Source organism: Arachis ipaensis, chromosome B7 (assembly GCF_059453495.1).
Source record: "Arachis ipaensis isolate K30076 ecotype BB chromosome B7, ASM5945349v1, whole genome shotgun sequence".
Classification (NCBI taxonomy): domain Eukaryota; kingdom Viridiplantae; phylum Streptophyta; class Magnoliopsida; order Fabales; family Fabaceae; genus Arachis; species Arachis ipaensis.
Window position 1 is genome coordinate 39,718,015 of NC_142442.1, and position 14,485 is coordinate 39,732,499.

Consider the following 14,485-nt stretch of genomic DNA (forward strand, 5'->3'; position numbering starts at 1 on the left):
CTAATATACCCTTTAGTTGATTATTACACTAAAATGCTCCTTAAAACATTAACTTTAAAAATGCTATATTAGTATCTCTAAAATTAAATTCAAGTTTATTTAGAATAAAAATGAAACAACTTTAATCTTATAAGGTATATTTTAGTATTTTAAAATAAAACTCAAATTTTCGGCTAATAATTCAACTAAACAACATTAATCTTAAAAAGACATTTTCATTTTTTTAAGATTAACCAACCTTTTAGTTTTGACTTTTTAAGTTCAAATTGAAATGTCTATGACTAGTTTAGTTAAACAATCCTAACCCTAAAAAGTCATTGTTGTCTTTCTAAAATAACTAAAAAGATATTTTAATTTTTTTAATATTAAATTCTAAATTCTAATTTCTAATACAAATTAAACGGTCTTTGTTCTAAAAGATTATTATAATCTTCTTATAATTAATGTTAAAATGAATTTTTGTCTTTCATAATCATCAGAAATACTATTTTAGTCTTTTTATAATCAAATTTTAATTACTAATACAATTAAAGAATCGTAATATTTAAAAAAGACATTTTAGTATTTTATAATTAACAAAAAGGTATATTGGTTTTTCAAAAGTGTTTTGACCTTTTAGTTACCAATACAATTAAAGAATCGTAATAATTAAAAAAATATTTTAGTCTTTTAAAATTTTATCAAATTCATCCTAAATCACCTTGTAATTCACTTGCTAATTAGTATTAGTTAGAAGTCTAATAATTATAAACTATAATAATAAAAATAAACAAATTTATAAAATTAAATAAAAATCATAATAAAGATAGAAAATGAAAAAAAATAATTGAAAAATAAAATGAAAATAATTTGCATGTAAAAAAAATGACAATAAAAAAAAGTTAAAAAATAAAATAAAATAACCGTGTACGTAGAAAAAAAAAGGTAAAAAAGAATAATTGAGAGAATAAATTTTTTAATCAATTCTCAACGGTAAGAATTGAAAGCCAAAGCTACAAAATGTTGCTTCTTGATTCAAATAAACCTACTTTTGAAAGTAAAAATCATGTTTAAAAGAATCATTTAAACAAGTTTGGTCTAGCATTCAAGATTTGTTCATGCTCTAAACCAAACATAAACTACACTTCAGTAGTTAAGATGTGATCATCTGAAGATCAGCAATCTCCAGCATAGAATCGCTTACATGAACTATCTAATCTAATTAAAAAATGAAAAATAAAAAGACAAGTTTTCTATATTTGTCTGCTTAAGACAAAAACAACAATTTGGTACACATTCCTAGTCATTTCATACCCAACCGTGGAGTAAGAAAAAGACAAGATTTAACGACCGTTGTTCTCTTTTTCCAGTGCTCTTTTCTGTTGGATTGGACTTCTGGCATCAAAAGCTTCAGGCTCCTTCTTACTGACAGATTCTTCTTGCTTACTAGCATTCCTGTCACCCAATGGAATGCTGCCACCAATCGAAGGTGCTTGTTTTCGCATGGCCCGTGGTATTCTCAAAGGGATATCTGTCTCAATGAAGTTATTCTCTACCTTGGGGATCACTAAAGCATTTTCAGATCTGAATGAGTGCACTTTCTGTGGTATGTTGTTAGAGGCAATAGCTTCAATAATTACATTATTTTCTTTCTTAATGGCTTCAGAATTATCGGGTTGCATGGATGTTGCCGGAACTGGAACAAGCTGTATTTTGGATTTCCGCCATTTCTTTCTCTGGGTATCCTTTTGTATGTTTGATTTGGCCTGCAAAAGTAACACAGTATTAATTTGTTAATAAGACTATCATTATCATAACCTTTTAGATTCAACAAAAGCGCAAGTAATGGCAGCTATACCAAAAAAACAAAATACTGAAACTAATGGCAGTTTGAAGCAATTTTACATTCAATTACAATCTAATTAATCGGGGAAAAAGAATTAAATGAATTTCCAATGTTGAGAGATTTTTAAAACATAAATCAAGCACCTGTGTGTTTCCAATGTCAGAGAGAGCCTTTCTTGAACCATGACCATTGTTGTTGGTCTCAGTAGGCACATCAGTTAGTGCACCCTGCAGCAATTCAGCACCTTGAGTAGCAAGAATGCGGTCTTTCTCGGATTCCTCAGTACTAGAATCATTTCCAGTCCCTTTAACCAATCCCAAGTATGCCGGTTCTTCCGATGCAACTCTGTTGGCACACTTGCTTGCACGGCAACCACAAGAGCTCCCACAAGAGCTTCCCAGAGTTCTACACTTGCATTTTGATGTCTTGCAAAGTGAATTTTTACTGCACGAGCAGCAAACTTCCGATGCAATGTTGCCAGATGCACCAGATCCTTCTATTGAATCATCTTTAACATCTTCTTGACTGGTATTTGGTGGATTGCTTTCCACACTTCTTTTAGATTTTCTTTTTCTAACATGTAATTTTCCTGACTCTACCCATTCATCATCAGTTGCCTCTACCTCATAGCCATCTGATTCTGATTCTGATATATCCATGTCCTCAAATAAAAAGGTAGATCGTCGATTTTCCTAAATGATAACCAATTGATTAATAACTAAAAACATCCCCATAAAAAATAAATCAGACAACATATAATCCTTTGGAGGTGTCATCGCAGGAGAGTCAAATATGTGAAACTTACCGGCTTGCGCAGGTCATACTTATGTGCTCCAACACCTATGTCAGCATATCCTGACTCTCCTATGGATTCAGAATATCTCTTTGCACTCTGCATAAAGTTTAATTATTATTCATTTGAGAATGGAGATGCAAAGTAACATTAATAGATATATTTCTCCATTTGTTTTTGGTGCATCAAGGAAAATCAACATCCACATCAACATTTTTTATAAAGTACGGTTAAATTTGGAAAAGAAAAAGGTTTCTTAGAAAAAAGGGAAATACATGAGACATCTCAATTATACTAACCAACAAATTCAATCGATGAATGAGCTCAGCCTTCTGCATTTCCATCTGTCTAAGGGAACAACTTAGTCTTACTACTTTTTCTTTCAAGTCTCTTATCTCGATCTCCTTCTCTCTACAGGCAACTTCTTTATCTCTCACTACACATCTGATATAAAGAAAATCAATGAATAAGTCCACTAATATCCTCATTAAATAATTAAGGAAAGTTCAGATAACGCATTTCAGCAAAATGTCCCAAATTTTACTTCTCTAAAAGACATCTTCATCAGACTAAAAATGAGTAAATGACAAATTCCCTCAGCAGATGAGATAAGCTACCTTGACGAAGATGCTATATTGAACAGAAAATTCATTAAATTCTTGGCATCAGCAAGGGTTCGGACATGGTTCCAACGTCCCTTGCCACTAAATACCCGTTCACGCTCTTCGGCCTCTGATAACTGAGATGCCATAGTCACCAGGGTTGTAGAAGACGTTGAAAGCATATTTTCGAGAGCAAAAATCCTAGAATTTCTTGCACCAGGAGACATCGAGATGAGACCATCGCTGCATTAAATACCAGCCAATTAGTTTGCAAAGAAATAAGGAAAAGATGGTTTGTTAATTACATCCAGTATATAACTGAAGCCTTTTTCACCTTGTATTGTTTTGCTTCATCATCTCTGCTTCTTCTCTTAACCTGCTGATCTCCTTTGCCATTTTAGCCCTCCTGAATCAACCATTCAAAGAGTTTGTAAGCAAAGCTCTAATATGAGTAACAAACAGCAGTATATGCACCAGCATTAAAATATTTATATGCACCAAAATTCAAGCTAATATATGCACCAGCAGTTATTCTTAAAATATTTATGCATAACATGATAATTTGTAGAATGATCCAGATTTCTCATATTTTCAGTTCAATTCATACAGAGAAATGTAATCAAAATCTTCTTACATAATAAATAGAAGCTCGGAAAGAATGACTTTGTACACTCTGTCTATTTCATGCATCATTTCTCTATTTCACATACAACCATTAACATGGTATCTACACTTCTGGATTTTAGAAGACACTATAAATAGAAATAACACATACTCTTCTATTTGACGCTCATATTCTGATCGTACTTCGTGTACTCGGACAGTGACTTCCAACTCATGTTCAATTGCCTGCATCAAAGCCTTCAAAGAGAAATAGATATGTTAGAGCAATAATTGCACTGGAAGTCAAGTTAAATAGCCAGCAAAAGAAAGCAATAATTGGTGTTAGGGAGGAACAAAATAAATGAAACATAAACTTGGAATTGGGGAGTACCTGAATTCCAGGACCATTCCCACCTGCGGCTTCACGCATGGAAGTTTTTCGAGATTCCAAAAGTTCTTTTAGCCTTTTTGTAGCCAAGGAAGCTTCTTCTGTCTTTCTTTGCAATACCTGCACGTGAACACAAAATTAGTGGGAATAAACAGCATCCAAATTAGATTACGGCAGCGATTTGAACTGCAACATACCATCTTTTGCCGTTGATTCAATGCCAACAGCTTGTGCATCTCATATTCATTTCTCCTCCCTTCTTTTTTCAGCTGGTCATTTAGGAATTTTTGTATTAGAAGATTCATTTTCATAACTAATTCATTTGTTAAAAACTCCTGAGAGAGTAGTCGCTCTTTATATGGTAGTAAGTTAGCAAATAAACTAAAGTATAAAAAAAGATAAAACTTTAATACCATTACTAAATTCTCCCGTATTACATTACCTGCATAACTTCTTTTTCACGGTTAGCTTTCCATAACCTAAATTGTTCAGATTCTTGTTTAATCTTATGCTGCAGTTGGACCTAAAGAAGAAATAAGCAGTCAGTAATGACCTTTAAGAGGGTGGGGGTAAAACAAAACTGAATCGCTCTGCTTCAAACTAAAAATGCAAGTTTCATAAACAACCAAGACCATTGCACCTTTTGAGATTTGATTCTATGGATCTCATCCTGAAGTCGTTTTGCAGCCTCATCACTTTTCTGTTTTTGCCTCAATAGTTGAGCCTGGGCATCTTGTTTCTTCTTCAGCTCAGAGACCTAAATGCCAAACAATCAGTTCAACGCATTGGATAACAATTAAGAATTAATACATTGAAATAATAATTTCACCTGTGCTTCAAGAGCATTCAACTTTTGGAGATAATCCGCCTTTAACTTTTGAGCACCTTCATCCGAGGTGGATGAAATATTTGCAAGATTGCACCTAAGTTCCTCAATTTCTCTCTACGATAACATAGAAAAGGAATGGAATTATGCAGTAAGTTTCAAATGCAATACAACTAAAATATAATTACAAAAAACAATTACCTGCAGAACTTTCTTCTCTTGCTCCAACTCGAGTACTTTCTTTTCATAATGATGCTTAAGGACCGATGTATCAGCATTATTATAAAGTTTCATTTCAGCCTGCAACAGCGGGAAAAAATTACCCAGTCAAACATCTTACAAGATCAGAATGAAACATGTACTAATTGCATATCACACCTCACATGTGTTCTGAATCAGCTAATTCTAGTAAAGATACTAGCATACAAAAGACAAAATATTTAGTCTATATAGGATAAAAACTATATCCAGCAATTTTACCTCCTTTTGTTCAAGTTTCTTATCCAATTCTTTGAGTTCCCTATCAAACTTCTCTTGAAGAGAAGAGTGTTCTATCTCCTTAGCATGATCTTCCACATCATCTGCATTACCTGTACATGTACCATTTTAGAAACCATCTATTGATATATTTAGGATCAGATATGATTTTCAAAATTAAAATGAAACTGCAAATACAAATTTATAATCAATTTTTTTAAAGTGGTATTAAAAGATCAAAATGCATTGCAAGTCTAGCATTAACAATCAATTGTAATCTTTTAAACTTCAAATGCAGATTTGCCATCCGTGAGTATTAAAATATAAAAATTCTACTGTAAATCTAGCATTAACAATCAATTGTAATATTAAAGATTTGGTGCAACCCTAAACCCAAGATCAATTAAAAATACACCGCATACTGCACAATAATATTTCCATAGTCATTGCTACCTGTTATGTCCGCAGATTTGGCATCATCAGATGAGAACTCATTACCACAAGCAAACGAATTTTTTGATGGGAAACCACTGTCAACCGAATCAACCCACTCAACCAAATGGTTTGGTGTTTTGCTTGAATTTTTCAAACGCAACAATTCACCTTCCAGATCTTGAATCTTTGACACATAAGATTTCACTAGGTCATAGTCCTACGAATAAGTTCAAACCATGAGTGAGTGATGGCTCTACTTCATTAGAAAAGAATAATTGTGCCTCAACAATGACTTGATTTATCGAAGTTCAAACCTGATTTGAATTTGAATCTATCTCATCCCAAGATTTACCATTTCGAAATGATTCTATTTTCATGGCCAACTGGTCTTTTTCCACCTAAAAGCATTCACCACCTTGAGTGAGACCCAACAGCTTGATGCAAAATAAAATACAGTATCGTAATTGTAATATTTTATATGATACTAATAAGTATAGGAATGTAGAAAGACCTGAGCAAGGCAAGCACGTTCAGCTAAACTCTCACAAGTTACTCGACGTTCTTGAAGCTCACGCTGTAGCTCTTTATTGCTTGCTTCAAGGATGGATATCTTGTGTTTAAGAATCTGGGAAGAAAACGACATTGGAACCTATAACTGACATATAAGGGTTCAACCATTTATGCTTTCTAGTTTCTAAGATAAATGAAGTACCTGAAGTTCCTCAAATGGTCTACCAGCATCACCTCGATAAAACAGAAGCTCAGCCTGCAATTGCTCAATCTGGCTTCGCATTGTCTGTAATTGAGCTCCAACTGGATCACGATTAACCTAAAATACAAGAAAATTTCAAAAACACCAAAACATAAGAAATGTGATACAACACCACCCATATGAAAGTAAAAAATTAAACTATATTCATATTAGACAATAATTTAAATCACTTACAACTGCCTTATTTTGAATATTGCGAGCACGGTTTGCATACTTTAAAGTGTTCAACGTCTCTTCGGCATTGGTGTCAGCAGGACTAACACATGCTGCAACATTTCCAACCAAGTTAATTCATACATGTCTTAAGGAAAAGAATTTCAAACTGCAGTCATAACACACTAAGCATGAAGACTTTACCTATCATCACTGTTTTGCTGTTTCCCCCAAGAGAATCCTACATATTATCGACCAATTACTTATCATGATAATATATTATACATTCATGGCATATGCACTTTAGCAGTATTGTTTAAAAGTTAAAATAATGTTGTACAAACCTGAAGTAGCCGAGTTAATTTGCTATCACGATATGGTACGTGACCTCCTTCTTTTCGCTTTCTTTCATCTCCTAATGCACTTATTACATTCCCAAGAGCCAATAAACCCTTGTTGATATGAATACCTAAACCATGAAATACCATAATTAATTAGTAAATAACATAATTCACAACTTACATTTATAGAAATCATCAAGCAGAAACAGAAAGAATTAGCTCAAATTTTGAAATTTTGTTACAGTTTGAGATAAGTTTAAGATATATTTTTGTATAATTGCATATACTGTTAGTAGCAAATGAAACAAAATACCTTCTTTCAAGCGCATGCCATCTGCACCAGTTCTTTTTGCACGTTCAGAGCCAGCAAGGTCCACTAAATGGAGTTTGGCGCATAAGACATCATCGCCACTTTTTTGCTCCATTGTGATTGTGAAAATGGCATGTGATCGACTAGACAAAACACATAAAACCACATTGTCATCATCAACATACTATAATAATATGTTGGATTCAATTTTTATCAAATAAAAGAAACAAGCTTATTCATAAAAAAATCATTTTATGGCCGGTTACCTTGACTGACTGTTCATGTTTGTGCTTCCAGTAGCACGTGACAATGAACCACGTGAGAGATAAGATGACATCTCCTCTTTTGTCTTAACCTCAGCTTCAGTAACACCCGCCAGTGTAATTCCTCCATTCACTGTTTCTCTAATTTGTATGGGAACTCTAGCTGGCACGGTGACCTTGGCAGTGGATGCCACTTCTCCTCTAGATGAATTAATGTCAAGTAAATCAAACACCTCTTCTTTGAATATCTATCATTGTAAACAGTTTAAGTTTTAAAGTTAATTTCTCTTCAGTTAGAAAAATACATTTAAAGTAGAAAACAATAATTTTGTTACCTCAATAAATGACACTCGAATCAAAAACTCGGTTGATTCTTTCATCGTATGAACCCTCTTGAAAATCGTCCCCATCACCTTAGGGATAATTCCACTAGCGCTCTCTTCCCCTGTGTAATTGGTGCCCATTGTATATGTCTTTCCGGATCCAGTCTGAGAACCAAAAAAACCCAATGACAAACTATCAAAACGTATATTAAAGTATAAAATGAAATAAAAACATGAATCATAAAAGCTTGAGTATTGTATTAGATACTAAACAATGGTTATGTATTTAGCATGCCACTTTGCTAAAGAGAGGGCTTGAAGCATAAATTATGCCCAGGTCTATTTTTGAAAATTCTATTTATATTTAGAAAAAATAGGATGATAAGAATCAAATCCTAACAGAAACAAGCTTCTAAATCATCATAGCCACTAATTCAAAACCATCTATAATAATGAAAATTATACCTGACCGTATGCAAGAACTGTTGCATTGTATCCATGGAAGAGGGCATCAACAAGTGGAGCTACACAATCATCATATATTGAAGACGAGGGTGAACCATTGCTACCGTAAACATAATCATAGGTGAAAGCATGAGATCCAATTTGCACCTATCAGTTACAACCATTACAATCAATTTCGATAGAAGATTTCATACCATTTCGCCATATATACATTAACATGAATTCAACACTGTTTAACAAGACACAGTAAACAACATATAAAGATAGATCATTTATACATATATATCTTCACAGATTCGTAAGCTTTCAAACGTAAAGTAAACTAATTATGAATTAAGAATTAAAAATTACAACCCAGCTTCCGAACATTAACCAAACAAAATGGTAAAGCTTCAAATTAGTGAGTATAATACAAATGTTCATAAGAAATCAGAAATTAATCAAATTATCAAAATAATTAGAACTAACAGCAAAAGGACCATCGGCTTTTCATATACCTGAGGCTCTCCGGGAACGACAGTGATGCAATCGGTGCATCCGAGAAGAAGCTCCGACGTGATCAGAGGGCGAATATTTACTGCTACTCTCACACACTGTGTTGAATCTGAATGCTCCATTCCGTAATAGATAGGTAAAAAATCAGTGTTCAAAAGGAAATCAGAAAAAATAAGAACCCTAGAACCCAATAAAAAATACTAGTGTCAACGACTCAGTGAAATTGGTCTTCAGATTCATTCCAATTTCGATCTATTACTGAACGTACTTAACGCAGGAGCTTGGAAGTTTCAAAACAGAATTTTTCGAACGATGTGAGAGAGAGAAAGAGAAAAAGGGGAAGAAGATGAAGAAGAAGGAAAAGAAAATGGAGGAACGAAAGGGTTCTGGCTTCTGAAGTTTGGTGTGTGATTTGAAGAAAGAAAGAGGGTGCGATTTTTCGAATGCGGACTTGAGGAGTTTGGATTAAACTGGATTTAAGAGAAAAGGCGCTCATGTCCGATTTCAAATGAAGGGTATGTCACGGGCGAGTCACGTGCAACAACGAATATTAGTGAAGTTATAACGGTACACTAGGCACATATATGAGGAAAAAATTTGTCCCCACTTGGAAACCCCACCATAGCTAATTTGATTTCATCATTGCTTTTAAAATTTTAATTTAGAATTTCCGCTGATAAACTGGTAAACTTATTATATTTTTATGCCTATGTTTTACTTTGATAAACATTTTTTTTTGTTGTCTAAAAAATTAACAATTTTGATAAACTTTTGATGTAACCTGCAGGCTTTTTCTTATATATGTTAAATTAATTTATTTTGATGAACTTATGATGTTTTTTATTTCTTAGTTTTTTATTAGGCCTTTATTTCTTTGTTAAACAACATTTTTTGATAAAATATTATTTTGATTTTTAAAAGATTCGATTTTTTATATCCAAAAAACACAATAACATTTTGGCTCTTGGTGAACTTGTGTTATATATATATATATATCTTTGTTTTCTTTGTTAGACTGTGTTTTTATAATAAATTATTATTTTGATATTTAAAAGATTCCATTTTGTACAAAATAATATTTTTGGTACAATGCAAAATGCACCAAATAAAAAACACATTTTAAAAAGTTTCTACAAATCAAAATTTGACAGTTTATGTTATGCATGTAGCAAAAAATTAAAAGGAAACTAAAAAGAGTCTAGAGTCTAGATAATTTTATTTCAATTTTTTGATACATACCTTTTAAATAATTGTACGAATATTTTCATAAAATTTTGAATTAAATAAATAAGACATTTGCTACTTATAAAAAAATACCTATGAAAATAGTTATTTTGTCAAATTTAAATCATCTTTTATCAGTCAAGATAGTATTTTTCTTTTAAAAATTATTTTATCCAAAATGAAATATTTTGATCTCAAAATAATAATTTCCTTTTGTCTTTTTTAAATATCCCAAGAGTATTTTTGATGATATCTATTTAATTCAATCAAACGGAAGACATATTGTATTAAAGAATATAGAGAGAAATTAGACTTTTTAATTATATCATGTATATTCATACTATTACATGATATTTTTATTTATAGTATAATTTTTTAATTCGGCTTATAACCCAATCTTAATTTTATTATTATCCTTCCCTTCAAAACAACTTTGCTCTCAAGATTGTAAAAAAAATTATAAATTCAAATTAAAATTGTAAATACAAATTACAATAAATAAAAAATAATTAATCCTAAATTATTATTTTTTATTCTACTGCTTAAAATAAAATATGCCACCAAAATCTTATTGTTTAAAATAATATCCACCAATTAAAAGATAACACACTTATTGGATCTGATCCAAAAACTCAAATAGATAACCCCTTTTTTTTTTTGGGGACAGAAAATAGATAACCCCTTAACAAACTTCAATATACCTTAAACAAAAATTGTCATTGAGTTTTGATCCATTAACAAAAAAATTGTGCTGCCTTTAAGCTAATAGAATTGGGCTTGCCATTGGCTCATTACAGACAACAAGGGTCTTCAATGCATAGCCTCATTAACAAAAAAATTGTGCTGCCTTTACGGGATCATTGTTTATGGGTTTGGGTTTGGTTCGGTTGGTCTCTAAAACTGAACACGTCCAAAAAAAAAAAAAAGAATTACAATTCTTTGCAAACGAGTTATAACTCAAATGGTATAGTCTCTCTTCTCCATCTAAAAATTTCGGATTCGAATCCCACCAGTTGCAACTGATTGAAAAAAACCTTCTAGAGCATCGATGGAGGAGAAAAAACTCTAAAGAGGGGGAGGTGGTGTTGGTGAAATGACTTATACCTGAAAAATAAATACATTTCTTTTATAGTGTTAGACATCCAACCTGATAGTCCCACTTTTAGATATACTATATTAATATTAATTACCTTTAAAATTGTCATTCTCTTCTAATTTTTTCTTCTCTTCACATACTTTTATGTTTGTGGTGTTAAAATATATATATAAGTGACCAATAACTTTTAGCGAACATGTAGCTAATGATTTCATTTTCAACTAAAAAAATGATATTTATATCACCTTTCGTTAAAGACAAAATTTTACTATATACAGTAATACAATCTTCAATCCAAAGAATTTGTCTTTTTCTTAAAGAAGTTGATTTTTTTAGCAAAACTATGTTTTATGTAAAAAAATGTGTAAAAGAGTTTACACAAAAAGTAATGTAAATATAATTTTTCTTTTCACTTTCTACTTTCCATCCTTCAAAAACCGAGAACGATGATACTCATTGGTTTCCTTATGTTAGCTACAAAATTGTCTTATAACGATTCAGATTCCAATCTTTGTGTGTTATGGGTGTCGAGAATCTAAAGAAACAAAGGAATCAATTAGCACAATAGCTCGTCCAAAAATAATAGCATTCTCCATTAGGATTTGATAACAAACAATCCCGACTATAGTTACATGAATTCACCAAGTAGATAGCATACTGAGCATCAATTTGCGCGTTTCATGTATCAGTTTATCTGCGTACCAAAACTTAATATGTATATTTTTCACGTAAAATACTTTACAAACGACGTAACTCGTTTCCATATCAGAACGTATTGGGTTCCTGTAACTATGATCCCGACTGAACATTTGCTTGCGGTCGTTGTGACCTTGAGCTCCAAGCTGACCACCTTGTAGCAACCCCCACACAGTGTTGCTTATCTTGCTCTTCGTGATTGCCATGTTCTCTTCCTTTGCTCCCTCCTAAGAACCTACTCATTCCCGTAACCTCTGAAAAACTCCTCAAATTCTTCAAACCGCCATTATTCTTATTCTCATTGCTAACGATGTGGTTATGAGTTGCTCTTCTTTCCCCAGGTACAGAAGAAGCAGCATCATTGATTATCATCTCAGAAGTCAAGTACAAAAGATCCGATTGTGGAACTTCACTCCATCTATGATGAGGATGTGATGATGATGACTCTCCTTTACCGTTAGATTTAACGAAAGAGGCCACTGGTGAATCAATAATAATTTGGTGCTGCAACCTATGGTGCTCTGCATTACTACCTATGTTGTTATTATTACTAAAATTACCTTCTTGCCTTGCCATTAACGTTTTGTCCTTTCTTGGGCGAACAAAGCCTCCGAAGCTTCTAGAAGAAGTGTGAAATGACCTGGTGCTACTAGAAGACTTCATTTTTTTATTCTTTTTCTCATTTGAATTATGTGTAATAATCTCCAAGAAGCCACCTTCTCTTTCCCCCAACACCGAGGAGTGCCTCCCCGAGACTCTCCGAAAGGTTCCTCTCTCAATATCCTCCACTAATTCATCTCTTTCTCCTTGTTCTTGTAATTGTTCCCTCGGGACGATGTCTTTAAGCTCCACCCTATTGCGACAAAGAGGGCAAGTTGAATGCGCATCGAACCACTTGTCTACACAATCTACATGGAAAGCATGATTGCACTTTGGAAGCAAACGAAGAACATCTGTGTGCTCGAACCTGTTCAAGCAAACTGCACAATCTAACCCTTCTTTTTGTCCTCTTAGCGATCCAAATCGAAAAATCGGTAGCTTTTCCACAACACCACGATCAATGCCAGAGTCATTTCTCTGCAGTGGCTCACCTTCTTGATGGGATTGGTTTTCGTTATTCCTATGGATGCAATGCTTGATGTAAAGAAGGAAAATAAATGTAAGAGAGAACAAGGTGGTTAAGACACCAACCACGATAATCGTGCTTGGCTTTAATGGCTCTGATTTTCTGTTCAAATGGTTGGAGTTTCTTGTCGATATGCCGTTGGTGGATGGTACCCTATTCGTTGAGTTTTGGAAACTGGGGAATGAAGGGGGAGATTCTCTAGAATCGTCGTCGGCGTCGGCAACAATGAAGGGGCCAATGAGGGTAAAGGTGGTGGTAACCGTGACGAGGAAAAAGGAAAATGTGAGGTTGAATATTGGATTGAATGAAAGGGTACCACCCATGTCATGTGCAAGAGTGAAGCTAATGGTTTTTCTAATTATTATTTCTGTTGTTGGCATTAGAAAAGTAGTATAAGATGGTAAAGGGGAAAGAAAAGGCACATTGTTATTGTGAGTGCATATATATGTGGATGAGGAAAACTAGAGGATGGAGGCTATTTGGGGAGAGAATCTATGGTAGGAATTTATGGAAAAATTAAAAAGAGAACATTTCAGAGCTTGAGACAACACAAACACCAAAAACTTGCCAAGCTTTGATTGAATAATGAAAAAGCTTATAATTTGGTACGTAAAATTTGCATTTTGCATTGTGTGACCTTAATTGGTCCCTCAAAATAAAGTTTGTATATGTGTGTGCGCTCTTCGTATTGTTTGTATTAGATAAAAATTTTCACATCTAATCCTACTTCGTCAATGGTAATTTACTAATTTTCCCTTAATATTGCTGACTCTCTCTTTATTAAAAAATGTTCTAAATTCTGAGTGCTTATAGACCACCCACTAAAATAACCCTCGTATCAACAACAATAATGGAACTTTGATATATGTAGAATTCAATTCACAAACTATACCTACTATCTTTGACCATAGTTGTTAAATCCCAATGTTTTGAAAACTGGTTCAAATCGGCCGGTCAAATTACAAATCGACGGAAATTACGGTTCAATCATATGTTAAAACTATAAAAATAAAAAACCTAAGTTGAACCGTTAAACTGGTTAAGAATTGATTGGTCGGACCAAACCAGAACTCGGTCGATTTTCTGAATTTGAAAAAAAATGCTGTCGTTTTGTTAGCTGATTCACTAAGCCCTTAACAATTACCAATCTAGCAACCCTAACTCACTCCAACAGCACAACAGCAACACACACTTCCTCCCTCCCATCACCCTCGAGCTCGTTGTTCCTCTCAATGCCAGCTCACTGACTCCCTCACTTCCAATCAGTCGTTG

At 33.2% G+C, this 14,485-nt stretch overlaps 2 protein-coding genes across 2 annotated transcripts; both read right to left on the reverse strand.

Moving 5' to 3' along the window:
- Nucleotides 1-1,016: 1,016 nt before the first annotated feature.
- On the reverse strand, nucleotides 1,017-9,549 carry LOC107609176 (kinesin-like protein KIN-4C). Its single transcript, XM_016311033.3, has 26 exons — nucleotides 9,074-9,549; nucleotides 8,577-8,723; nucleotides 8,124-8,276; nucleotides 7,792-8,036; nucleotides 7,529-7,668; nucleotides 7,219-7,343; nucleotides 7,079-7,115; nucleotides 6,896-6,987; nucleotides 6,662-6,778; nucleotides 6,461-6,574; nucleotides 6,264-6,347; nucleotides 5,968-6,166; nucleotides 5,518-5,627; nucleotides 5,239-5,337; nucleotides 5,041-5,154; nucleotides 4,852-4,968; nucleotides 4,654-4,734; nucleotides 4,409-4,480; nucleotides 4,215-4,331; nucleotides 3,996-4,081; nucleotides 3,555-3,626; nucleotides 3,236-3,463; nucleotides 2,918-3,062; nucleotides 2,631-2,717; nucleotides 1,969-2,517; nucleotides 1,017-1,745 (listed from the first exon to the last, which is right to left on the reverse strand). Exons 1-26 carry the CDS (start codon nucleotides 9,191-9,193, stop codon nucleotides 1,323-1,325), a joined length of 3,873 nt encoding a protein of 1,290 aa, XP_016166519.1. The 5' UTR covers nucleotides 9,194-9,549; the 3' UTR covers nucleotides 1,017-1,322.
- A 2,631-nt stretch (nucleotides 9,550-12,180) lies between these two features.
- Nucleotides 12,181-13,593, reverse strand: LOC107607087 (RING-H2 finger protein ATL43-like). Its single transcript, XM_016309074.3, has one exon. It carries the CDS (start codon nucleotides 13,591-13,593, stop codon nucleotides 12,181-12,183), a length of 1,413 nt encoding a protein of 470 aa, XP_016164560.2.
- Nucleotides 13,594-14,485: the final 892 nt, after the last annotated feature.

Coding starts and splice junctions, on each gene's coding strand:
- LOC107607087 (XM_016309074.3), bottom strand. CDS start 13,593: ATGCCAACAACAGAAATAATAATTAGAAAAACCATTAGCTTCACTCTT.
- LOC107609176 (XM_016311033.3), bottom strand. CDS start 9,193: ATGGAGCATTCAGATTCAACACAGTGTGTGAGAGTAGCAGTAAATATT. Junction 7,669..7,791: donor AACATGAACAGTCAGTCAAG/GTAACCGGCCAT, acceptor TGTTTTGTCTAG/TCGATCACATGCCATTTTCA. Junction 6,779..6,895: donor ATATTCAAAATAAGGCAGTT/GTAAGTGATTTA, acceptor CTTGTATTTTAG/GTTAATCGTGATCCAGTTGG.